This window comes from Thunnus thynnus, chromosome 7 (genome assembly GCF_963924715.1).
Source record: "Thunnus thynnus chromosome 7, fThuThy2.1, whole genome shotgun sequence".
Classification (NCBI taxonomy): Eukaryota; Metazoa; Chordata; class Actinopteri; order Scombriformes; family Scombridae; genus Thunnus; species Thunnus thynnus.
The window spans coordinates 3223574-3250699 of NC_089523.1; the positions used below are offsets into that span (position 1 = coordinate 3223574).

The window sequence follows — 27126 nt, forward strand, 5'->3', positions numbered from 1 at the left end:
TATCTTTGACATGTTTTTGGAAATTAATACCCAATTAATTTTTGGTTTGCCTAGACTACTTTGACGACACCACTAATCCAAAAACAAGATACAGTTCTCTACTTGTTCCACTGGTTACATGTATACTTGTAAAAGTAGTTTTCTCGTTAAATCAGTGCCTGACCTTTGCATGAAAGTGAAAACTACTCATTCTGTTGACAGACTGCACATGCACAAATCTTCTCCCACACTTTATGATCATGTGAGTTTGTCATCTCTGTTAAACACCAGCTATAAATGTCAGGTTTTGGTGTCAGTGCTGTAGAATCATAGAGTCAGGGCTTTGATTGAAAGCCTCTCGCGGTTGTCGAAAGGTGTTGTGTTGAATGAAGGGAATACATACAGAAAGCAAAGCAGGAGAATATGACGAAGTTGGAGGAGACGCGGATGATGGAACTGTAATACTTTATAGAGAAATAACTCCTGGTATTTCCTTTGCTGTTGTTAGGAAGGAGCTCCAAGTGGGTGACATGACTAATGCCCAATGGCTAATGTGTAGACAAACTGCTAATGCCTGTATACTTGATCTCTATGCTAACATAGGCACACAAGTGTACTATCTGATCTTACTCAGAGCATGTGTCACACAGGATTAACTGGAATCCAGTAGAACACTGTTTGCAAAAACTGATAAGGAACCAGCTCGCTGTGCTTCATCACAACATCTGACCACTGTAAGAGGATGTAAAATTGACCCCGGGTCAGATTGTGGCTCTGCTTCAAAACATTAGCCACAACAACAACACAGTCAATATAAGTGAGTCTGGATGTTCAAAGATCTGATGAACATCTGTATCTTAATGTGTGTTGATGTTCATGTAGATCAAAGAAAAGCAGTGGGTGAAGGAAATGGTCCTTTTTCAGAGTCTTCTCTGCTTGGGTGTTAGATTGCGTCAAGAGCCCCCAGACCCCAGAAAGGCCCATTATGTGCTCACGCCATGGCCTTGTGTAAAGGGTCTTGCCTTTAACTTGTGGGGCTTCCTGTCTCTGGGTGTGTGTGTTTAGGCAGGTCTGAGTAGATAATGGCCCTGGGAGGCTGAGCCGTGGTGGTGTAATGGAGACAGATAACCCAGCTTCACTGTAAACACCTGTCCATACACTGTGATTCATAGTATACACACATGAGACTCTCTCTCACACACACACACACACACGCACACATTGAAGGTGTTAGAGTCTGCTAGCCTAATGCGTGTGAATATTGTGTCTCCGTTGTGTCTATCTTTTATCCTTTATTGCACGGCTACAATTTGTTTTCTGTGCTGTAGAGGTTTTGGCCTTTACTTCTGACAACATGGTATAAACAATTTAAATTATGCTTTTCCACCAACCAGGGCACTCTAAATAGTGGAAATACTGGTGATTGACTGCCTACGTAGGAAACCAAGTGAATACATACCAAAATAAGGTACTTAACATTGTTGTATTGTTAAAAACATTTGAATAGCATGTAGACAAACCTTCAGAGACATTCCTGTAGCTGTTCTTTCACACTTGTATGGATTTGGGGTATGAGAGATGTGTCCAGTTCAGTTCCAGTCTCCTGTTACGACTCTTCTCTTGACAGGAAGTTGGGTCAACCAATTGGCTTCTTTGATGTATGAGCCCACACAACAAACAGTTTGGAGAGATTCGGGAGACATGCGTGTCTGCTCGTCTGCGACCCATGGTTAAAATACCCTTCTCTGCATAGATCCACAGAGACATTTAGGTGTATTTACACAGAAATATGATTTCCGCATCAGTCGGAATATATTTCATATGTTTCATATGTTCACAGCCCAGTATCCCTAGGAACTGCGTCCATGTTAGAAGAATCTGCATCTCACAATTTACGTCCAATGTTAAGTGGAAGCGGTGTACCCTTTATGCAGCTAGGTGGAAAGGAAGCGTGTGGAGGTTGGGTGGTTGGGGTGTTGGTGGTTCGTTGTATGCCTGACTTTAAATGCAGCTGACTGTAGTTTGCATCCTGTTAACTGTAACCACAACCAAGTGTTAAAATCGCCTAACCCTAACCATGCCCGGCCATAACAATGATTTTTCTGTAACTTTAGCTATACCGTTGTAGCCATGGTCAGATATTGTAGAGAGCAAGAATTTTAAAAATGTTGGCATAGGATGAAAAAAAAAAAAAAAACGTTTTCATTGAACAAAACCTTGAGTTTTGCGGAATCGTCCAATATCTAGTGTGGCTTTTGGGTTGTATGTGCAATAACTTAAACTACAATTTATCTCCAAAGGGCTATGTCACGCATCAACAAGAACAGTCATAAATTGAAATATTGATGTCTTTCATCATTGCAGTCTTCATAATCTGGTTGAATTTTGAAATGATCAGCTGAGCATATTCAAATACCCTTCATTTTATCTATTTTTACTAATCATGCTTGCTTTTTTCTGTGTTGTTTTAATGTTTTGTTGATGAAACAACGTAATTTTCCTAAATGCAGGACTAAAATTGTGTCTTATGTCACTTTAAAGTAGTTTGATTGTTGATGTAGATCTATTCTATTCTATTCCGACAGCATGCAGACACTAAAATGCTTTTTGTTTCTGGATCTGGTGTTCATTTGGTTAAGCAACGGGCCCATGTGGTTTGGTTGCGTGCACTACTGTGCAACAGAGACAATCCTGCCTGGATATGTTCATGTGTCTATACGCATGGCTGTTTCTGTGGTAGTGTGTGTGTGTGTGTGTATGTGTGTGTGTGTGTGTGGACGCCAGGCTGTCTCCAGTGAAGGAGGCCCAGTGTGTCAGTGTGGAGGTGGAAGGGGAGAGCAGGGCTAGCCTCTATAAATCAGGCCAGATTACAGAGGCAGAGAGGCCTGCAACTCCCCTCCACTACCCAGCCTCCTCTGCTTTATGTCAGCCGACACACACAGCACTAGTACTGTATAGTTTAGTAGAAGTCCTTGCACCAGATAAGTTAGTAGACACTGTCTTAGGCCTTCACGCCAGAGTACAGTAGGCATTTTCCTCTTGTAGCCTACTGCATTATTAAAACCCTCTTAGCACAGTCCTGGTTGTTGCCATGTGAAGATATTTGCAGCAGTTTAATAGAAGAGCGGTGAACGTCAGGTTTCTCAAAATCAATAAGAATCTTTCTTGAGCTTTTCAGTTATCTTAAAGGGAGAAAGCCGGTTTAGAAGAGGGAGATGTACCAGTTCCTCCACTGACAGTAGCCCACAGAACAGGCTGAATGCAGCCACAAGACATGTTGTGTTTTGATTAAGGGCTGAAGCCACAATCACAGACATTTCCCAATGTTCATGTTTTACAGTAGTTTAACTGACTACAGTATATTTATATTCACTTACTTCTAGCTTTGATTGAAAGCAACAAGTTGCTGACAGCCACTGTGGGAAACATAAGCGATCACCAAGGCAGGTTAAAGAATTGGTACACCAGAAATGTATATTACAACGCATCACATCACAAAATATATTGTGGAATGCATTGAACATAACATATTAATGTTGTTTAACTGCAACTGTATTTGAGGGTAAGCAAACATAAAATAAAGCAGTCCTGTGGTACAGGCCCTAATGGGTTTTTACGGCCAATATGAACTGTACGCAGGCTACATATGCATGCACTAATCATAACCTAGTGTAGGGTACTGGCTATGGCTTGTGGCTAGAGCATGTGGACCAGATTTTTTGAAATTCCATTCACCAAATTGGGAAATAAGGATTTATGACATTAGTGGTACCACCTGGAGGAAGAATTTGAAATTGTTTTGCAGAAATGGTTTGGCTAAATGTTGTAATTTAGTTTTATTCCACAATTATATCCCCATTGTTGTGAAGTCATATCATTTATTCAGATTTTCTGGAAACATAACAGAGTGTATCGCAACTCCACTGGCTGTATGAATATATAGTGACTATATTCAATGACTATATATTCAAGAAAATAGAAAACTGTTTCCCAATGTTCTTCATGATGGCAGACTTAGCTATTTCTAAAGAAAACATTTAACAACAACAGCTGTATCAGGTTACAAAATTTAGGGTCAATTGGACCAACTTCTTATGAGAAACAGCCTTTTAAAGTCTAAAAATGTTACTACAACTTGCAACACATGTTTGTGTTGATTGCAGCAACTGCCTTGGATTTATGGCTGGTTGGCTGAAAGTCACTGTGAGTTTGGTCCACATCCACTTTCATTCTGAAGAGCATTGTTTGATGGAAGCCATGTCCTTTATTTAGTATGGTGGAAAATGGATACTGTTTTTGAATTTGAGTTTGTCAAGTGGACAAACCGAATGTCTATTAACAAAATAGTTAACTCAAGGTCCACTTACTATCTTTTAAGGAGCTTTTAATCACATACCGCTGTCTTCATCAGCAAATTGAAGTTTGCTCAGGTGTTATAGAGTTGACTCAGCTGTCATCCCCTAACATGAGCACAGTTAGGGGTTTCCCCCATATGCTACCTCTTATCACATGACCAAAGTTCCATACTTAATGGTAATGTGATGACTGAGAAAAACTCCATTTGCTGATGAAGACTGTTAGATGATGTTGAAAGCTCTGGAAGAAGCTAGTTAGTGGACCTCGAGATAAAAAATGATTTCATCAAACTACTATTCCTTAGTTAGGAATAAACCTTCAAACTCATAACTTTGTCTTACATTTTCTGTTTTTAGATTGACGGGCATCTAACAGCTACGTCACAGTTACCAATCATTTTTGGTTGTTCTTATGTGAAGTCAGTTTATTTTATTTATTTATATAGCGCCAAATTGCAACAGAAGTTATCTCAGGGCACTTTTCACATCAGGTCTAGTCTATTTACAGAGACCCAACATTCCCCCATGAGCAAGCACTTGGCGACAGCGGCAAGGAAAAACTCTCCTTTAACGGGAAGAAACTGAACTGGGCGGCCATCTGCCTTAATCAGTTGGGTAGAGAGAGAAAGAGGGAGGGGGAGAGGGGAGAGAGACACACAGAGAAGCACAGCAACAACAATAACAACAATAATGAGAATAGAAATATGACTAATAACAATAGTAGTAGCAGTGGGTGTCAAGCTTGACCACGGGGACAGCAGCTGAAGGTCCACACCCGCAAGACTAGAAAGCAAGTGAACAACTATTTACAGGAGCACACAGCACCTTTAAGTGTTAGGTGGATTGCCAGTGAGCCACAGTCATACTGCCTAGCCTTCGTCAACTCCTCATCAGAAGTTGAATCACTGCAGGTTCAATATGTCAAACTACTCTTTTCCAAGTCCCCGAGTCTCCATGAAAGCCTCGATGGGGCTTTTTACAAGCAACTCATGCTAGCTCCTGACACACAGAATAAGCAGTTTATTCATCATGGATTTCTTTACTCTGCTATAATAATTTGTCTTTGTAGCCACTTTGCGGTCATGACTGTATTTGAAGTTTTTCTAAATCAAGGCTCTCACAAGATCTTGGCTTTTGATCCTTGGATAGAGCTTTTAATGTGTCCATTCTTCATCTCTGACACCAAGAGTGATTATTTGTTATGTTTTCAGTAGCCCTATCGTTTGGGCAGCTCAGATCACCCGTCTATATAATCCCCCTCCAAAACCTTCCAATGTAAAATAATGGTTTTCATGTTTTTCTTTCCTATTTTTGGGCAAGGAAAGCTGGCAATATGATGTTATGGCCATCCAGCACTTTCTCTCTGTTCTCTCTCACCATAGTTTGGAATTTAATTGTGTTTTGACAACTCTTTTCCATGGCTGGCCCAATTATAGCCTCCAGTTGGGCTGGTAATGATAGTTGTTAATGGGGTGAAAAATGGACGTGCATCTCTGACAGAAACCATAAGCAGATCCTTTGAAAGGAGAGGCAGGAGCCAAGGAAAGCACAGGCAGGAATGGCCTCACTTTGCTCCCGTCCTCTGAAGGACTTTATATAGCATACACGGCTCCCAGCGTCTCCTCCTGGACCTTTACTATCCTATTATGTGATCATGTCGTCCATTTTGTCAGTGTTAAAACATCAGAGCAGTCGTTAGCAGCGTCAGGGCTACTGTATGAGGCCATGGGAATGACTCTGAGCGACCCGTCACACACACAGACACACATTTCCAAATGTCGTCAAATTTCTCACGCTTTTTTTCTTCCCTTCCGCTTGCTCTCCTCCTCCTCCGCCTCCCTTTTTCCCTTGTTTCTCTTGTCACAGGGAAAGTATTGATCGGCCTCTTCCCAAAGTTATTTTTAATCAAAGATAAACAAGGAATCCACATTTCCTTGGGAGATGTGGGGTTGCCCAAAGTGTCCTGCTCTTTCTTAGTTTGCTTTATGCTCGAGGGAGGCGATGAATGGGAGAGATGAAGCAAGAGATTTGAGCACGAGGGCTGTGTTTCAGAAGGGGGGGCTGGGTCCGGCGGGTGTTTAGAGAATAACACAAGTGCCACCAGCGAGTGGGAGACGTGGGAAGTCCGGCTTTAGTCTCAGTTAGTTGTAGCACATCCTATTATTATCCCTCGGACTGTGCGACAACGCTGACCAGAAGAGACCCTAAACACACACATACACACACACATACACACACACACACACACACTCAGTCAGAGTTCTCCCCTCTCTCACACAGACACAGGCCAGGCCATTCCCAAGTCTTATTTCTTCTGGACTTTATGGGAACACTTAAATTTAGCTCTGGCAGGGAGTGCAGGCATAATAATCAAAGCTCTTGTCACCAGGCTCCCAGTGCTAGGTGGTCTGGCTGCTCTGGAGGGAAACTCTCACCCAGTGGACGGAAGACAGTTTCCTTCTTTGCACACTGGCACAGTTGGGACCTATAATTCTTTTCTACTAATATCTTCGGCCTATGCCTTTCTAAGCTAGTATAATTGACACCTCTGAAACACACCTATAAAAGCACAGGAACGGGGCTCAGCTACTGCAGGGTTTGAGCCGGGATAGATTTGGACTGGGGTCAAATTTAACTCTGCTACTTTTGTAGAGATTTCACATCTAGTCTAAAGAACTTAATAAGTTATCCATGATGAAAATGAGTATGAACTAATCAAATCATACTGTTGTTACAGCTGAAGTTCTGTGATGGAGCCAGTGAGACAGAAGGGTTTCCCACCAGTGTGCTGTCAGGGAGGCTTTCAGTGCTAGAGATAAACTGATTCTGTGTTTTTACTGGGTTACTTTTTAGTTACAATAATCCCAATTTATTCACTTGATTAACTCTTTGGTAGCATAAATCTAAAATGAAGAAAAACACAACATGAAAAAGTGTCAGGTGGTGGTGTATGTGAAGTTTGACAGCTTTTCAGTGACAACAGCTTGTATGATACAGTATATCTACAGTACTGACACACTGACCTTAACCCTACATTACTCAACCAATTTGACAGACCCCCCCTACTTCTGTCAATGCACTCCTTTACTCCAGGGGTCACCTTCTGACATAAAGCCCTTGTTCCTACACTGCAATCACATACACTTCTTTGAATTGCAGTTTTTATTTAAATGTACATATTATTCAGAATATTTTCACCCAACTTGTTTCAATATTGAGAAAGTGTGTCACATATGGCCAGTGTCTATGCAGCTTGATTTAGAGCATTTGTGTGGTTTGCCAATCTGTTATTTAAGTGCAACAACACTGGTCGTTATCCTGACTGTTTAGTGATGACAAAAAACTTACTCTGTATGATCGAGGTAACAACTTTTTGCCACCAATCTCACCAGCAATGGTTTTTGCAAACTGCTAACTGCCAACATAGCATATGAACCAGTTTCTTTTAAATATGTTCAGGTCATTTGGTTGCTTATAAAACGCTAAAAAAGTTTTTACATACACATGTGTTTACATGTGGCAATCAACTTGAATCAGCGCCTCTCTGGCACTGTCAGAAAAACCTTAACATTATAAGCTTTATGGAGATATGTTGTTATAGTGATATATGAAAGAGGTATCCCAAGGCTGATTTGTATTTAATTATACAGGTGTGCTATATTTAAAAATGTAACAAATAAACTGCTAGCGAAGTGTAGAATTATTGTGTATTGATTTAAATTCAATGATTTATCTATATAAGCCAAGCAGAGTGACAACTGACTGCAAAGCACAAGTGACAACAACTTGTAGTCAAACTCTGTGAGCTTAGTCCTCCTGCTCTACCCTGGCACATGTGTGTGTCTATGTCCATTCATACAATGCAATGTTAACGTTATTCACAGCGTGAAAGCCCCCAAGAGGTCAAAGGTGATGAGGTGCTAAGGAGGTCTTTGACACTTGACACACACACAGTGGTTACCCTGGCTCCCCACAGAGTGAAACTGTCACCACCTGGAGTGGAAGACTAATTAGCCTATGATTTGTGTAATACACTCTCCTTGCATTAGTGGTGTGTGTGTGTGTGTGTGTGTGTGTGTGTGTGTCCTACATAGCAAAGATGTGTTACGCCAATTGTCCACTAAACAGTCTGTTCTCTCTTTGTCTTTTTCATGTTGTCCGACTGGTCTCATCCAATGGATCCTCACAGGTCAGTGTTGCTTTTTTTGTCTCTGTGCTCAGATCATCAGCTTTATGTTCTCTTGCCAGTATAGCATCATATATGTTTTCAGTATGGTGCTGTTTAGGCTTAAAGAGTTGAGTTACCCATCAGTTCACCCAAAACACAAAACATCTTTCTCCACTTATATCCATAACAATCTCACAGTGCAGATAGTTTGGGTTTGGAATTAATGTAATTATATTTATGGAACTCAGGCCATTAAAAAATGACATTTGAAAAACTCAACAGTAAAATATCTGTCCAGAAACAATGTTCTGGTAACTTTGAATAATCCACCAACATTGCACGATTTTGTATGTTCATCTGAAAACATTTCCCAATGAACTTGTTGACAGTGAGGGCTCCATGAAGCCCCATGAAATTTAGAGATTGTGAGGTCACATTGTGTCTTTAATGGTGACCTCTTGTAAATAAAAGCTCCAGCCAATAAAACCATTACACATTTCAGTCCCATCATTCCACCCCTTCTATCAAATAAAACTTAAAGCCTTTCTCTCTGTAACTTATTGGCTTATATCTGAAAATGAACCCTTATCGTGTTATGACCTGCAACAACATCCTGTTTCAAAACAAAATAAATCACATTAAGGATTTAAAAATACTGTTTCATTGGGCTTTTGTTAGCACAAAGCATTACATATTTTTTCCTTCCGCATTTAACATGTAAAAAAAACAGACATTTATCTTTATTTTGACGAACAGCCATTTATTTATCCCTCCAGCAACTCTGCACAGCATCCCCAGCTGCAGCAGGTGTTGCCAGGTATGCTTAAAAGCTACAGCCGTGACCTGCATTATGGTGACGGTTGAGTTACCATCATTGGCAGCACCACTATGGTAGGAGACACTGGGGTCCCTTGTGCATCATAACTGCACCCAGCAGGTGTTCCTCATGAAATACTTCCAATGTAATGTCTGCTCCAAGAAACCCTAATGTCTGAATTTCACATATTTTCAAAAGATGCACAAGATCTCCTGTGTAAATAAGACAGCTTTGGAATTGTTTGAAATTGTTATTTTGCCATTCAGAACTGCTTCCCTGCTAAGCCACACATTCCCTAGAACAAGGTCTTTACTGGATGTACAGAGATGCAATTATTAATGACCACATTTAATAACTTTTATTGTTGTTAATAATAATAATGATAATTAATATAAATTTGTTTTAGTGCCCCACGAACATACACTTTATTATCTATTTCAGAGGCTTGTTTTATCTCGACATGAAAAATATGCCGTGGAAATTCTCGCATTTTTTAAAATCAAATTAAACAATTAAATAATATTGAAATTAATAGTGACACTAAGTATTGTTTATTGGCAGCTTCAGTCCAAAATAATCTACAGTCAGTCAGTCAACAATTAGAACATATCATAGTCTACAACACAAAAATACAGTTCTGCACATCAGGACAGAGGTTATGAATACAATTCACCCCAATGCAACCTGACTGTCCTTGAAATTTTTTGACCAAACACAAAAAAAAGAAAGTATGTAGAATTTTCTACCTATTTAGATTTTTATTTACCTAATTATTCAATAATATTTTCTGTAAATGTTTTACTTCATTTTACTTACTTGAAATGCAGTTTTTGAAGCCTTTACCATACTGTCAGAACAAACATTTTTGTGGGAAATACTAAATCCTTCTTTTCTTTTCTTGCTTGGTCAGCCTAAAGGTAGTTGAATCTAAATGTACAAAACATCTAAAAGTAGTGCAACCAGCCTATAAAATACCAACCATGTGTCTAAGTTTCAAATGTAGAATGTAAAAAAAAATATGATACATGGCCTCACTGTCCTCAACGGTAGCTGCAAATTATGTTTAAGTTTAACTGAGCAGTAACCCCCTAATATTTAAATTCAATTAAATTAAATTCAAATTGAATCAAATTTTAAGTTATTAAAATTGTTGCTGTTGGCAACTTTTGTCAAACCAGTGTTGGGCAAATTTTCATTGTATGTCACCAGATATGTAAATCCCTGTGCAGTCGATGTCATTTCTACATAACTTCCCACAACATGAGTAGGGTTGCGTGTTATGTTGGCCCATATAGCTTTATTACTCTATTTGTCACTGCCAGTATTTTGGTTTTTTTCACACTCCCAAGGTGAAGAGGAATGAATGATGGCCGATGGGTTCGGCTTTCTTCATTCTTCCTCTTCTCCCTCTGTTCCGTGAGAAAGTCAGGGAGGATGGAGAAAAGTCAGCCTGCTCATCAATCCTTCCACGGAGAGAGAGAGAGCGATGGAGTTCTGAGGAAGTGAAGGTGTAGGAGGCTTGCTTTAGCCAAGGGGAGTCCCAGCAGGACTACACATACACACACACGCACAGAGGAAGAATAACACTCATATATCTGCCGCGTCAACAACTGGCCTCTGTTTGCTCAGTGCTGACACCAGTGCAGCCGAACTGCTACTGGAGTTTCTCATCACCCTCGTTTTGCTGTTTGTGTGTGGGTTAGTCTGTAGGTGCACAAATCGCTGCTTAAAGTCTGTGTGTGTTGGCCTGCATTTCCATCTGTATTTGTTTTGCATGAGTGCTCATATTGGGGGTCCCCTGTAATGTATGTGTCCATGTTTGCTATTAGCCAGACTGACTCAGGCTGAACAAACATCTACAGACACACACACACTAGTGCAACAAACCCTCTGAACTACTGAGACACTTTTTAGCCACACTGGTGGCATAGCTCTAAGGATGGTAATTGTCAGTTGATTGGTTGGTTAGATGGTTGATTGATCAGTTCACCACTTTGATCTAGTGTGAAATATCTCAATGAATATTGTTCAGATTGGCATGAAACTTTGCACAAATGTCCCTTGTCAGCAGAGGATGAATCCTAATGACTTTGGTGATCCAAAACATTTTATCTAGCTTCATGGTCCCCCAAACAAAAATGGGTCACAATATAAATATTAGACGTTGTGGCATGATTATCAACAAATATACAGATATAAATACCTTTATTGTCATTGTACATATGCAATGCGATTCAGTGTGCTGACCCAACTACATAGGAAGAGTAAAATATATATATGTAAAAATATCAAGATATAAAATATAAATATAAGTAAAAAGGATAAAAGGCATTGTGCGTATCATGTGTGTGCATTGGTCACAGTCTTACGTGTCTCTGGATGTGAGACTGAGCATAGGTCCTTGTATGTGTGTAGAGTTGTGACTTTAAAGTGGCAGTGCGGTCAGTAATTTGTTTTGTGTAACACATTAGCATTAGCAGCAACGCACTATATAGCTTTTTTTTTTTTTTACAATGTCTAGAGAACATTGTCTTGAGCTGCCCTTAGACACATATAACACACAACAGGAGATTGCCCATGTCAGACACTTTCTCACCTACTTTAAATACTCAGTTTGGTTTAGGTGAGAGGTTGCACCTGGGTAGAGCATGCAAGAGGCAGGACAGGGCATAAAAAGTATACTGCGGTTGTAATTTGGTATTTTTAAGCTTTTCACCAGAAATAAAACGGCTTATATTTTTATGAAAAATCACAGGAAATCCTCTCTCCCAATAGTGCTACACAGGGGTGCTGCAGCGGTCGAAGGTGACAAGCAGATCTTTGCTCAGGTTTATATTTTTAGTGATCTCAGAAAGTATAGCCGTTGTTGTGCCTTCTTTACGAGTGCTGTGGTATTGGCAGTCCATAAAACATCCTTTGACATGTGGACGCCCAGGAACTTAAAGCTTGACACTCTCTTCACCATGTCTGTATTGATGAGATGAGCGTGTCCACTTCCGCATTTCCTGAAGTCAAGGATGAGTTCTTTGGTCTCACTGGTGTTAGGAGATAACCTATTATCTGAGCACCACCTCACCAGGTGCTGGACCTCCTCTCTGTAGGCAGACCCATCATTGTCTGAGACTAGCCCTGTTACTGTGGTATTGTCCGCATACATAACAATGGTGTTTGAATTGTGAGCTGGGACACAATCATAGGTGTAAAAGGAGTATAGGAGGAGGCTTAGGACACGGCCCTGAGGAGCACCATAGCTCAGTGTTAGAGTGGAGGAGCGATGTGTTCCCCTTCTGACTGACTGAGGATGGTCGGTCAGAAAGTCCATGATCCAGGTGAAAAGGTATTGGTTAAGGCCCAGGCCCTTGAGCTTGGAGACCAGTTTGATGGAGATTATTGAACTGAATGCTGCACTGTAGTCAATGCACTTATCCGGACATATGTGTTTGGGTGCTCGAGTAGGGTTAGAGTGGTGTGAACGTTGGGTGTCTGTAGTGTGAAAGGTAGGTCAGAGGCTTTGGGCTGTGCTCTGGTTGTTGTTCCCTTGTTATTCTTGTCAAAATGGGCAAAGAATCTGTTGAGCTCCTCTGCTAGTGAAGCATCAACGTATTGGGGGGTTGTACTGTTGCTGTTGTGGAAATTGATAAGGGACTGGATGTCTTGCCATCCTTGCCACAGGTAGTTACTTGTGAAATGGTCCTCGATCTTCTGCTTTTGAGCCATTTTGGCGCACCATATGCCCTTTCAAAAATTGGTCCTTGCAGCACGTAGCAGTATGTTACAATGTCGCTGGACCTATAGGCTGACTATCTCGATAGATTCCGGGCCTCATCCAGGCCTTCTGGTTGGGGAAGATCCAAATGCGTTTGTTTACTGTCACATTGTTAATACAAAAGTTAATGTATGCAAGCACTGAGGATGTGGATTCCAGTGCCTACATTTCCCCCATGTGTGTCTTGTTGCAAGAATATATTCCAACCTTTGCATTCGAAACAGTCCTGGAGCCTGAAGAGAGCACCCTCAGGCCATACCTGCACTATCCTGATGGATAGTCTGACTCTGTTTGTGAGAGGTCTATAAACTGGAGGGAGGACCAGAGAGATATGGTCTGAATGACCCAAATGGGGGGAGGGGGAGGCTTTGTATCTATCTTTGATGTTTGAGTGGGCATGGTCCAGTGTATATTCGCCTCTAGTGGGAAAATTAACATTCTGATGAAATTTTGGAAGGACAGTCCTGAGGTTAATCTGAGGTTGCCTGTGGTGGGATGTACATGGCCATAATAATTTAACAGTGAAGTCTCTAGGCAGGGAGAATGGCCTACATCTGAGCATGAGATATTCCAGGTAAGGGGAACAGTGTTTTCCAAATATTTTAGAGTCCTTACACCAGTTGTTGTGCATGTATATGCAGAGGCCTCTGCCTTTGTTCTTACCGGAGTCCATAGTCTGATCCCCACGATGTAGCATGCTAGCTTGAGAGCTGCACCGGAGATTCTCGAGTGTAGCCAGGTTTCGGTGAAGATCAAGGCGCAGAAGTCTTGTATATTTCCCCTTACAGCAGTATGCAGCTGGAGGTAACCCATTTTGGGGACCAAGCATTAGCCAAAAAGATACTCGGTAGCGGAGGTTTGTGTGGCTTGTTCCAGAACCTGGCCTGCACACCCGCCCACTTGCCTCTCTTTTGTTTTGTTTCCCTGCACCGCCAGCATCGCTTGAAGGTCGATGTAGTAATCCAAGGAAGCCCTGCTGCTCTTTGTGTCTTTGCTAGCTCAGGTGGTATGCTAGTGAGCTCCAGAGATAGTGTGGTTATGTCTCAAGTAGCAGACCAACAACACAATTCTCCTATATGTAGAAAGTTCCTGACGAGTATATGATGCGATTGCAAACCCGTTGTGTATAAAAAAGTTCATGAAGAGAAGGAAAAGAAGCAAAAGGTGGCTTTGGTTCGAGTCTAGATGCAGCGATTCACTGAATCGCTGCATCTAGACGTGCTGCCATCTTTTGGCAATTATATCAAGATAGACAACTCATTACAAAACATATTTATGCTATACAAATGATCTCTATATTTCTGACCCTTCTGTTTTTTCTTTTTTATTGTGAAATACTGAATAGTTTTACTTCTTCAGTCTTCTACTCATCATTTTGTTGAACTGATCACAACTCATACGCAACTTATCAAACATATTTTGGTTTGCGATTGCCATGAAATTTGTTTCAGACATTCAAGGTCAGCAGATGAATCCTAATAATTTTAAGGATGCCCTGACCTTTCATCCAGCACCACTTCTCTCTTATCAAGTGACATATCTCCATATCTACTTGATGTTCATGGTTCCCAGACGACATATCCTAATGACTTTGGTGGTCCCCTGACTTTTCATACCGCACCATCATCAAGCCAGAACTTATTTGTCCAATAATTTGGTTTATGACAAAAAACTAATGACATTCCCATCAGTCTCAGTTGTCTTGTGTGTTTTGTGTTGTGTTGTTGTGTTAGCAAATATTAGCATGCTAATAACGTGCTAAACTAAGATAATGAACATGGTAAACATTACCTGTGAAGCATCAGCATGTTAACATTGTCATTTTGAGCAGTTAAGCATCACAACAGCTATAGTTTTCACATTTACTTCACCATGGCTAATAAGGATCAAAACCAACTTTAGGCCTCATTACAGTTTGATTTTACAGCCTCACTGTGCTGCTAGCAGGGCTGTAGACTGTTAGTCTTGTTCGTTTATGTGTGTGTGTGTGTATAAAGAGAGATCACCTCTGCAAGTAATCCTCCTCCTCTGTCTCTCTTTTTGTAACTGGACTCTTGCCTGCCTCTCTTCTGTGCGGATTTAGCAAACTACAGATCTACAGATTATAGTTAACGTGTGTGTATGTAGGGGAGTCAAGATTGCCATATTGAAAGATGAGGTGGAAATGCCTCCTCAATTTTTCTACGTGAGATGTATCAAGTCTGGTATGTTTTGTGTGCTTTGCATGAGAAGGCTTTGGCTCTAGTTTGTGAAGCTACTGGGCCTTTTTTTTCCTCCTCAATTCTACGAAGAAGTGCAATGAATTCTCCAGTGCGAGGTCTTGCAAAGTCATCCCCTTCAAGGCCGTGAAAAGGAGCTGCACTAAAAGTTATTGCCCTCAGAAAAAGAAATCACTTAGCTGCGTGTTTGATCTTTCTTATGAAATATGCAGTCGGACAGCATTTCATATAATCCTATACTGTTCGTAGCCGACGGCTTATGACAGCCGTAAATTACAAAATGGCCGACCTAAGCAGAGGAGTGAGAAGGGAAGAAAAGGAAGGGGAAGGATGGCAAAAACACACTTTGGTAACCTAGCATCGCCCCCACTCCTGCTCCAGCTCCCCATGGGATCAAACAAGAGGGAGGATTTGGACAAGTAAATCATTTCCTTCAAGTGGTGAACTCTCAGGGCCGGCAGAATGAGTCAGACGTGTGTGTTCATATCAAGTGGAGGCATCACAGCAACACTTTGCCAGAAAGTCCGGCTGCTTTTCTCTCACACTCTTCCTGAAACGCTGGAAAATGTTGGACTTTGAAGTCCTGATAAGGCGAATTCATCACATTCTCTCTGGCTGCTGTTGCTGCTGAAGCTGAATAAAACCATTAAGTCTGCTGATGTTTAATGTGAGGTGCCACAAGTCGGCAGGGAAAAAAATATCCTTTCATCCCATCAGAAAAAAAAATTATATTAGTTACACATTAACAAGCATTTTAGGGAACTATTTTATTGGTTCACATTTTAGATCAGCTGATAATTTATAAGAAATGTGAATGTACATATATGTTAGAAATATGTACATATATATATATATATATGTAGCATATGTATTTGTATGTAGTTATTAAGATAATTCAACTGACAGTTCAGCTACTTTCAGTGCTTACAAACAAACATATGATTCACCTGCCCTCATGGTTTAAACTTGAAACTTCACTTTCAGCAATTATGCTTCAAGTAATTTGAACCGTTTTAGGGTTTTAGACTTCAGTAGACACTTCAAACCCTTTCATTGCTTTAACAACTGACACTTCAACTGCTTTAACTGCATCTCCTATACAGTATTTCACATGCAAATAATGTATATTGTTCATAGTGTTTGCACATGTGATTTTCAGCATAAAGGTAATTTCCATTTTCTTCAGAAATGTTAACTTTTTTCTTAACCCAAGGTCCACTCACTAGCTATTTTACAGAGCTTCAGCTGACCACTGAGCTGTTGAGGAAGACTGTAAGATGTGGTTGAAAGTTTGAGAAAAAGATTATAAATGGACCTTGAGTAAGGATTTTTTTCTCAAACTACTGTTTCTGAGGGTCAATAATGAGCTTTCACACTAATAGTTTTAATTATTTACAACATAATTTTTACTATTTGGTGAGAATGTGACGTTATTTTCTTCAATGACAAATATTAAAGAAAGAAAATCAGTTAGAGCCTCTCGTTAACAAATCCCAGATTAAATATGGCTGTCATATCAACATGCATTCATTAGATATAACAAATTTCTGTCATCCTAAAAGTGACAAACCTCTTCTCTAAAATCCTCATTTTCACCTGTGGAGTCTGGGATATAAGACACTGTCACAGAAACATTTGGACCAAAGCGTAAGTGTTGATTCATGACCCTGCTTTAACATTTTACAGAGATTCCCCTCCCCTGTTGACGATTCACTACAGCTAATATTACCACCTTCCCCCGTGTTCTTTTCTCAGAGTGAGAATTGAACTTGTGACATTTATAGCCAAGCTCTGATATTATTGTACCAGTGTGTTCAGAGCAGCCCTCTTTTGAAAAAGCCTCTGTTTTTCTTTTACAGCTTCGCCTAGCACTCCTGTCGATCTTATGAAATTCCTACGTGTGAGTGTGTCAGACGTGGGAATGTTTTATCTTTCCTGAGTTATCCTTTTTCACTTAATGACTATTCCTCTGGACGCCACAGCCAGACATTGTGTTAAAAGTGAGTTTTCTTCCTCTGAGGTGTAACGCAATCTAACCCTGGTCAAAGAGCCTGACAGGGCTGGAGACACTAGTGTGTATGTGTGTGTGTGTGTGTGTGTGTGTGTGTGTGTGTGTGTGTGTGTGTATGTGTGCAAGTAGGACTGTTGCCTGTCTCTATGTGTGATTGAACGCAGTAATATGTGTGTCAGTCCATGTTGCACTATTGTGAGTCCGTATGTGTGTGTTGCATTGTATTTTCCTGCTTACCTGCATGTGTGTGTGTGTATGTTTCTGGTTTGAGGATGTTGTGAGCGTTGGGTGAGAAGAAGCAGAGCATGGATCTGCTTTCCATCACACTGAGCTGCCCAGGGCCAGAAAAGACCCGACTTCACACACACACACACACACCTATTCATACATAGTGGATTAAAGCAGCCAATAGCAAAACAGCACAGCACTTCACAGGAAGGCCAAACATGACTAAACCTCACAGTGCCGCACATGTAAAACACAAAGCACAAAGTGCACCTCGCTAAAAAAAGATTTCATGTGATGTCGTTTGGTAATCCGTGATAATCCTAAAAATGTTCATACAAGTTAATGTCCAGTTTGCAACTCTGTCACACAGCGGTGAGTCGACATATAGGCAGCACATGAAAGCTTTTATGTTTGCTGTTTTATATACACACAGTAGCTGTGTCCCAATTCCACACAACATACTGGAGTAAGGCCAGTATGCATACTGAATCCATTTGATTGTTTTTGAGTGTGCTGTTAATGTGCAGGATTGTCCCACTCACAAATACATCAAATAAAGATACACGGCAGATGACGTACAGATGGACAGATCCAGTGACACATAAAAATAAAAAAATTTAAAAGATTTCTCCTTATGAATTTCAATTGGCAGTGCCATTCCTAAGCTGCATTTTTGTTAGTATGTCTGTTCTTTATGTTTGTTTTTTTTGTTTTTAGATTAGAATAGATTATTATTAATATTATTAACTTATTTTCTCCATATTAAGAAGAAAACACACCTCATGTGCATCTAAAAACCTACCAAACACAATATGTTCACAACAAATGGTAAAGCTTTTATAATCTAGTGATAGGTTAGGAGTGACTATTTGATTATAGGAAGTAGTAAGTAAATACTACTATATGAATATGTTGCTCATTAAGAGGTGTAAAATAACTCTGGACATTTACTAAAGTAGTGTATTTATTGCAGTTTTAAGTACTCTTACTTGTGACACATCATAATTTTATCTGTGGACTGTGGTTACTAGTTACCACTTTACTACTACTGTTGTCTTAAACTATACAATGAGCTCAGAAGATGATATATTGTTGAAAGAATTAACTTTATTTAAAGGGTGGCAGAATATTGTCATAAAAAACATTGAATATTTATGTCTCTTCTCATCAAGTGTCATTTAGTTAATGATGTCGTCTTCATTGCAGGCTTGATGTTGCTCTACACATCTCTTTCATGACAACTTGCATCAGCCAGGCGGACATACTGTAGCGTGTAATAAACATGTCATGGCGGGCTTTATATACTACTCCACATACCGCTGACAGTATGTGGAGTAGGTAGACCAGCTATAATACTAAAAACATCTTAAATCTTACGGCCATGATCACATAATAAGCAGTTTTCTTCCTCTCCAGTGTAAGGCACATGTGTGAGCGTCACACACAGTTAGTTCAAAGGAGCTCTATGATCTATGCACTTATGGTTTCCATACAAATGTTAGTGAACCTTAAATAAAATAGATGTAGTTATAGGGCAAATTAAAACCAAGTCATATAAGATGGAAAGGCCCTGTCTTACTTATCAGTGATGTCACCGCAGGTGTTTTTCATCAGTCGTTAAAGGCAAAGCAATTGCTGTCACATCATCAATTTTGGGTGTGGCCACGAATGCTCAAAAATTTCTATCCATCAAGAGCAGTGCAGCAAGATTTTGTGTATTATTATTATATTATGTTGTTTTTTGGGTTTTTTTGTAATTCATGTTGTTTTATTGACTTTCAACAATAAACAAAACAAACAAACCAAAAGGGAAAAAATAATGAATGAAACAATAATGACATACTCTGAGAACATATTTCACTTGGGTAAAGATGTAAAACACCCAACTCAGTGTTATTTACATGGCACAGTTTGTTGTTTGTTTCCCTTAAGGTAAAAAGGGTCATAAATGATTTAATGTCTCTGATATAAGCCTGCAGTAGCTCGGTCTATAGAAGTTGTTCTGTGTGTGTCTGGTGTGTGTGTGTGTGTGTCTGCAAGAAATGGAGTCATCATAGTGGAAGGCAGGGTGCTGAGAGCTGAGTCCTGCCCTCTCTCACCAGAGTAAGCCTCTGATGGGTGTGTGTGTGTTCACAGGCCAATATTTCAGTATATATGTGTTCACGCTGGTTTGCAGATGAGGGCGTAAAATTGTCAGACCCTTTTCACCCTCATGTGTTATAAGTCCCATTAATAGCACACTGATCCACACAAGCTGTTTTTACCTCGCCCTGTTCTCCCCCGGGTGGGGGGGTGGTGGTCATCGATACGCAAGTGAGGAGGTGTCACTTGCATATCGTTTACATGTTTGTTTTCATGTTCATTTGTCTCTTGTTAGCTTGTCTCAGCTTCAGAGAGTTGTTGCATTTTGGAAAGGAGGTTTATCCCCCACATCTGTTTGGAACCACCCCCCTTCCGCCGGCATTCCCACCCCAAGTTGCCCCCCAGTTGCCCCCAGCGTGCCCCTGCTACCCCGCTGAACTCATCAGCTCAGCCCAGCGCTGCTCTGGGGCAGGAGCACAGGGTCCCAGAGGAGGACCGAGCTCTGCTCATCCACCCAGCTTAGGAGGGCAGGGATTGGGTTTAGGCGACAGGTGCCAGAGGGACCGGCCAGTCCCTTCGCACCAACACACACACACACTAACACACACACAGAAATGCATACACGCTGAATCTGGCCATGCCTTAATCCCCAGCCAGCTGTTGCAGTTGCTAGCCCAATCAGTCTAAAGTGTCGAGCGCTGGTGAAGCTTGTGTGTGTGTGTGTGTGTGTGTGTGTGTGTCAGGACGGAGGGAGGGAGGGGTCAGGTAGCTGCCATGCATGCCGGTTGTCCTAGCAGTCCGAAGTCCTCTTGGAACCGGACCCCCGTCCACCCAAAGACAGCCCGGGCGCCCGGCCTGATAGATTCATAACACATGTTTCCCTGGCACTGTCAGCACGCAGTCTCTCACACACAAACACACACACAGACACACACAAATAATACACCCTCATTCATTATCTACCCCTGGCTCAGATAGGCCCAATCCTATCACAGTCTACCCCAAAGGCCAGCAGAGGTGAGATGGAGCAGACACTCCTCTGTCCTCACACCCCCTTCCTCGCCTTTGAGCCGGCCCATCCCTGTGTGACCCTATAGACACGGGCTAATCCATCAGGAGCAGGGGGCGGGGGTGTTTTGGTAAGGGTTATGGAGGGCGCAGTGTCTGCTGTCAGGGTGTATCGCTGCCAGTTCATGGCTCATGTCATCGCTGGGGTTTCTCAACATCCAGCAGATTATTGCTGGATGGTACTGAGGCTATACCCAAACACTCAAATAGCCAAAAGCAAAGCATTATAAACACAGTAGCCTGTGTGATACATATGGCTTATATTGTATATATATTGGCATTGGCATTTATTTATTAATATTAGCAGTTAATCCATAAGATTTGTATCATATGAAATCCCATCTTTTTGGCTGAGCTGTAAACAGATACAGCAGTTGATCTTATCTGATACATTTCTGAAAGAGTAGCTGCTCAAGGTGTTTGCTGTCCCCAGTGGGTGATACATGTGCCATTTTGAACAGAACTCTGGGACCAGTATTATTAAAACACATTTGTTGTTACCAAGGCAGGGATAACAACTGGACAAACTTTCATGGGGCCCCAGAATTCCCAGGGCACCAGGTTGGCTACAGTATGTTTCAGTTGCTCTGTGGTAATTTGATGATTGAAAATGTTTGGGAGTATGTACAACTAAAGGCCACTATCAAGTTAAACTATTAGCACCTTAAGGCAGGTCTAGCATTATTGGGATCTCTTTCTTGTAGAGGGGCTAAAATATAGTTATGTAAAAATCTTCTGTTTAACTATTTCAGTTGATACAGCGTTCGAATTGTCATATTTTATAATAGTTTTGCATTCAGTTACATTACCACAACTGATATTATCGCAAACCAGGGGCCAAGAAGTATGAGTAGTAGTTTGTGTCTGGGGCTGCATCATACTTAATGGATATTTGTGTACAGATATCCAAGTCAAGGGTCAATGCCAGGGCAGTTATGCCACAGGCCAACTAATTTGTCCATTTACCACAAGTAACTAAAAGCGTTGCCAAGAAAACCAAGACTGAAAGACTTTAAGTCCCCCTTCACTTAAAAATATGTTTTTCTTCTTGTTCCTACAGTTAAATGTGTGAGCTTCACTGTGCAGAATGATGATGATGAGAATTTGAGACTGGAAGGATGTTTTCACATTCATCTGCTGAAAGTGGAAAGTTTCTCTGTGATCAATAAAAATCTGATTTTAAGGGGCGGGCCTACGAGCAGGATTTGTGACATCACAAATAGTTTGGAAGCCAATTGTAGTCCAGTATTCAACTTACACAAGTGTGATGTGGAAACTTGAAGCCTCGACTGCACATAGACAGAGAATGGACTTTAGAGTGGAGTATCTTGAATCTTCTAAAATGAAATATATTTGCATATTCATAGATTCTGAAATTTTTAATGAGAGAGAAGGAGGAAATGCCATTTTAAGGATTTTACCAAGATAGTTATATTTTTTTGTTGAAAATATCAGATGCACAATATTGTTCCAAGCAGAGTATTTTTAGAGATCTTAATACATGTCTGGAGGTGATCTTTAAGAATTTTAAAGTCAGATCTACATGGGTGACATATATTTCTATTTTTGAGATCAAGTTATTATCTTGATAAAAAAAGATCTTTTGCACACAAGATAAAAATATCATCTTTCAGGTCTTTTGGGATTCTGTACAGATCAGTAAGACATTATTTTAGTGAGATGCCTAATGATTAGTTTACCATAATAAGGCATTGTAATACACTGACATTAATATATTCATTCATTTTGGCATTCTGCTTTTCCCAGTTTTCATGTTCATCTTTGCAGTGTAGGAAGTTTAACAGAAAGTGATTAGTTTGAAGTAAACAGAGGTGGGAAGTTACCATGAGCAGCCAACATAAACAGATACAAAATCCCCCTGAAAATATATTACAGCAGCAGACACACTGTTTAACTGACAGGTTGTCTGTGTGACGTGCAGTGAAAAACACCACAGTAATGACTGCTTAGCAGCACAGATGGAGACAAACATAAACACCACAGCGGCACCAAAGATGGAGATGAGAAACACAAAATCAAGGATTTAGCAGATTACCACAAGAAGCTGATAACCCACCTAAACTAATTTCATCAGCTGGGCTCTCAGGGGAGACTTTGACTGTAATCTAAATGCTTTTTTGGAGGCTTTTTCTTCGTGACAAGAGCACAGCCTCTCTCTTGTATGTGCACACCATGGCTGTTAATAGTTTTCTAATATGGGTGTCTGTAAAGCAAATGCAAGTCTTATGATGAATCATATAATGCATTAATTTCATGTCATACATGATCACAAGATGAAAAGCCGCGGCACTTGAAACAATTTACGCATACCATATCAAAACTGAGTGCCATTTTTCTGAAAAAGTGCAGTATTTAACTTCATGGTGCAGGCATTATGTTCAATGTACAATAGTGTAAAAAAAAAAAACGAGCTGTTAGAGGTGAATCCCTCCAATTTGTTTTGCTTCCCAGGAAAAGCTGATCGCCATTGGACGGCCCTTTCTGCATGGGTGTCAGTGAAAAGCAAATGCAAGTCTTATGAGGATGATTCACATAATACGATGATTTCATAATGTCATTAGTCTATTATGTGATCACAAGATGAAACTCAGGGCTACATCACCAGTTCATATGGACCATTTCCACACATCATGCTGTGTATGAATATGATATCTGTTAAAAGCCACATCAATAAGATGTGTTAATACGATACACTCTGCAGTCACAGTCTATGCATTATCTGGACCCTTCTTTCTCTGTCGATACCACAGCTAGTGATGCTCCCCTGATAGTGTTTGCTATAAAAGAGCATAGTAAGCTCATATCAATATTGGAAAAAAAACAGAAAAAACATATACTCAAATGAAGTTGTTCAAATTTCAACATTGACTTTTTCTGGATGTAGCCAGGGGAATGGTAGTGACTAAACTAGATCCCTCCAGAAACAGAAAGTAGATCCAGTGTCAGTGCTTTTAGCCCATATGGCCAGCCTCCACATAATCAATGCAGTTTGACAATCAGAGGCAATTAGCCCAAGAATATTTGGTATAATGAGTATAATATTTTTCTCCCAGGAGTTAATTCTCGTCAGGGTGGAAAAGCCTCTGAAAGAACAATGTACTGTAGACTATCACAGGGCAGTAAAACTTCATTAATACCCAGAGTTTTCATTGCTCCTTCAGACAGGGTCACCCAGGTTTTGTTGTTTTAGAAACTCAGGAGCTAAATTATAACCTCACCTCTCTCAGATCAGCAGTGAGGAACATCAATTGGCTGATTTTAAGCTTTTTGAAACACTAATATTGGCCCAAACAAAATGAACACAAGAAGTGGTTCAAGCAGTCCATGAAATGTGGTGCTAAATAACTATATCAGGTTAGGGTTAGGGTTATTTACTCAATAACTGAAACCTAATCAGTCCTGATTTAAAAAAAAAAAAAAAAAAAAAAAAGTTGACCTGGCTGTATTGGTTGGCATCACATCACAACCTTTTGAACCTTTGACATTGCCAGAAGTAAATCAGCTGCCTGATCATCACACCGTATATTTCCAACGATTCCTGAGGAGAATGTTTGTCCTTGTGTTGTCTTTTCTCTGCTGTTTAAGTCAAAGAAGATAGACTATAAGATTTGAATGTACTGATAGACAAAGTTCATGCACTGACTCTATTAAACAGTTGGAACATGACTTCATACCATGAAAATATGGCTCCCTGGTATTGGTCCCATGCTAGTAGGGTCCATGATGAGAGGTAAGCCTTGTAATTTTCCTGCTATTGCTGCTGTCTCTGTAGTTGCACTTGATACAGCATTTACCTCCTCCATTGCTAGTGGTGGAAAGTAGTTTTGTCAAGTACTGTATTGTGTAAGTACAGTTTAAGGTACTTGTACCATTTCCATTTTATGCTACTTAACCTCTACTCCCCTACATTCCAGAAGGAAATATTTATCTATCTCCTTATATATCTTCTTAATCATCTTTTAAAATATGACAAATACGCAGTACCCCCATAAAATACCCAAATGCCTCTTTCCCACCAAAGTTGACTCCATTTCTACCAACTAAACATAGTTTTTTCTGATACTTCTGTAACTCAAAATGCATGTACTCACTTTCAACTCCATCTCACAGCCTTCACTAGTAAATGGAGTTTGTTCAGTCAGACGCAATTGAAAGAAAACCAGAACTATTCCCCAGGTGTAGAATTAGCGTTCAATAATCCTGTACGACTTTTTTGTAAGTATTTTTGTTATTGTGGTATTGATATTTTTATTTCCAGTAAGTCAAGAATCTGTGCACTTCATCTGCCTCTTTTCCCTGCAATTGTCATTACTTGTGGCAAAACTTTGCTAGCTACAGCACACCTGTATACTGTATATCCTTCCATCCATCCCTGAGTTCATCCCTGCCCAGGACCTAATCAGTGCCCTTGCCATCCTGTGTGAGTGGTTAGGTTAAACTGTGGGAGAAAGTTTTATGAGGTATCAGCATTAAATGAGGATGTGGATCCAGCAGGATGTGGTTTTGATAGATAGCGAGTGGCGTCAGTGCTTGATGGTGATCTCCAGCTGAAAGCTGCTGCTTGTATACAATGGAACACACTTTCTCTATGGATGTATAATCTAAAGATTCTGCTGTGGTTATTGGACTGTACAGACAAGTGTGTATGTAAGTGAATGTGTGTGTGTGTGTGTGTGTGTATGTGTGTGTGTGAACTGGAGAGCCCCTGAGTGCTCTTTGTGCTAATAAAACAGCAGCTCCATGGGACACTGGACACCCTGGATCAAACTCCATCACATTACTGAAATATTACACCTCCCCAAGCCAAGGGCCTGCACCCAGTTGATGCGTCTACATGTCAAAGGTGTGTGTGAGTGCATACATTAATGTGTGTGAGCGTGCGCCCTCATACGCACACGTAGGTGTGTGATGATGCACGTGTGCAGCCGTGAATAGTCCTATGTGTGTTTACCCACGGTGTTGTCAGCGGCTTGACGGTCCCTTCACAATACGCTGTCTGTGTCTGCTCTCTAAGTGCTGGCGTCCGCATCGATCCCCATCCTGCAGGGAGGATATTGTAATATGTGAGGGCTTGATGTCTTCTTTGCCAGACGGCCACAGAACACATCCAACACAGCTGAATGAGATTCATCAGCTGTCATGTTTAAGGAAGGAAAATGAAGACCAGTTTCTTTTCAATGTCATTTATTTCCTTTCTTTTTTTACCCAAATTGATTGTCTCTTTAGTATAGGGCTTGTCAGTGTGGCTAATACTAATATCTCTGTATATATCTGAATCAACATACAAATCAGGCAATGATAGGATACATGTGCCAGTTTTTTTTTCTTTCAAATGAGGATGGCAGTTTCTGAGAAAAATAGCAAAAATATGTTCATAATGTTAAGAAATCCTTTAAAAAAAACTTGATTTCCGTTTGATTCTGGATCAGCAACATATTTGTTTCTTGATCATGATCCAAACAAGTAAACATGCAAATGGGACTAAAAACATAATTATGCTAATTGATGCTAATGAGGCCAGCTGTAAATCAGGAGAGATAATGAAAATGACCAATGTATTACTCAGTATTGGTATTTTTTATTGATAGGGTTAAGGTTAGGGTTAGGGTTAGCCAATAAAACTAACAATTAATATCATACCTTCGACTCATGTTCAGTATGAAAAGTCTCGTTACTACCTAGCAAAACCCATAGTAAAAAGAAGACAAATTATATTTCACTTACTCCTATCATTACAGTGGAATAACCGCTGGAATAACCAGAGACACTCATAATGAGTTTCTAACCGGTATGCATGTGTGGGTCTGCATGTATTTTTACAGTGTATCAGAGAGCAGGGAGTGAGAGCAGGGGAGTTTATGGGAATTACTGAGATTTAAAGCTCCTCTGCCAGCACCTCCTCTCAGGGTCAGGGCCCCCATGCTTTGATCTTTCATTAGGGGGCAACCAAAACACATAGGCCACCTCAACCAGTACAATATCAGCAACATAGTGGGAGAGTGTGGCATCCTTAAAGCTTAAATGGACTGATGTTATAAATCAGCATCAAAATAGAGGGGCAGGAATACATAGCATGAAGCAGATGCACGTAGATGTAAGAAAAAGAGAGACGGTGTGCAGACTATTGTTGGACCAATATTAGTGCATCATTTTAACATACAATTGGATATCAGCACAGATTGTATGTCTTAAATGTGGTATATGATTTAGTTTGGTTGATTCCACAATTGCTGTACCATTGCTATTTCAAGAGTCTGCTCCAAGTATAAAAATCTTTGAGAATTTGGAAACTTAATCGCATCAAAATGGTCATTTGTTGACTTTTGACACAAAATGTCAGCTACTGACAGTTGTGTTCCAAAAATATTGCTCTCAGCCCTTATTTGTCCAGCAGCAGCCGATTGCCAAAAAC

General features: G+C 40.4%; 1 protein-coding gene across 2 annotated transcripts in view; it reads left to right on the forward strand.

The window, feature by feature from the left end:
* The window catches only part of bcas3 (BCAS3 microtubule associated cell migration factor), a 362195-nt gene that overhangs the window by 264516 nt on the left and 70553 nt on the right, over nucleotides 1–27126 (forward strand). The window contains exon 23 of one of the 2 annotated variants that reach the window (XM_067593817.1): nucleotides 8524–8976. The exons of the other annotated variant lie outside the window; for it this stretch is intronic. Within the exon in view, the coding sequence (XP_067449918.1) occupies nucleotides 8524–8726 (203 nt within the window). The 3' untranslated portion in view covers nucleotides 8727–8976. Of the gene's footprint in view, nucleotides 1–8523; nucleotides 8977–27126 lie in introns of those variants that run through there. 2 annotated transcript variants of the gene reach the window in all.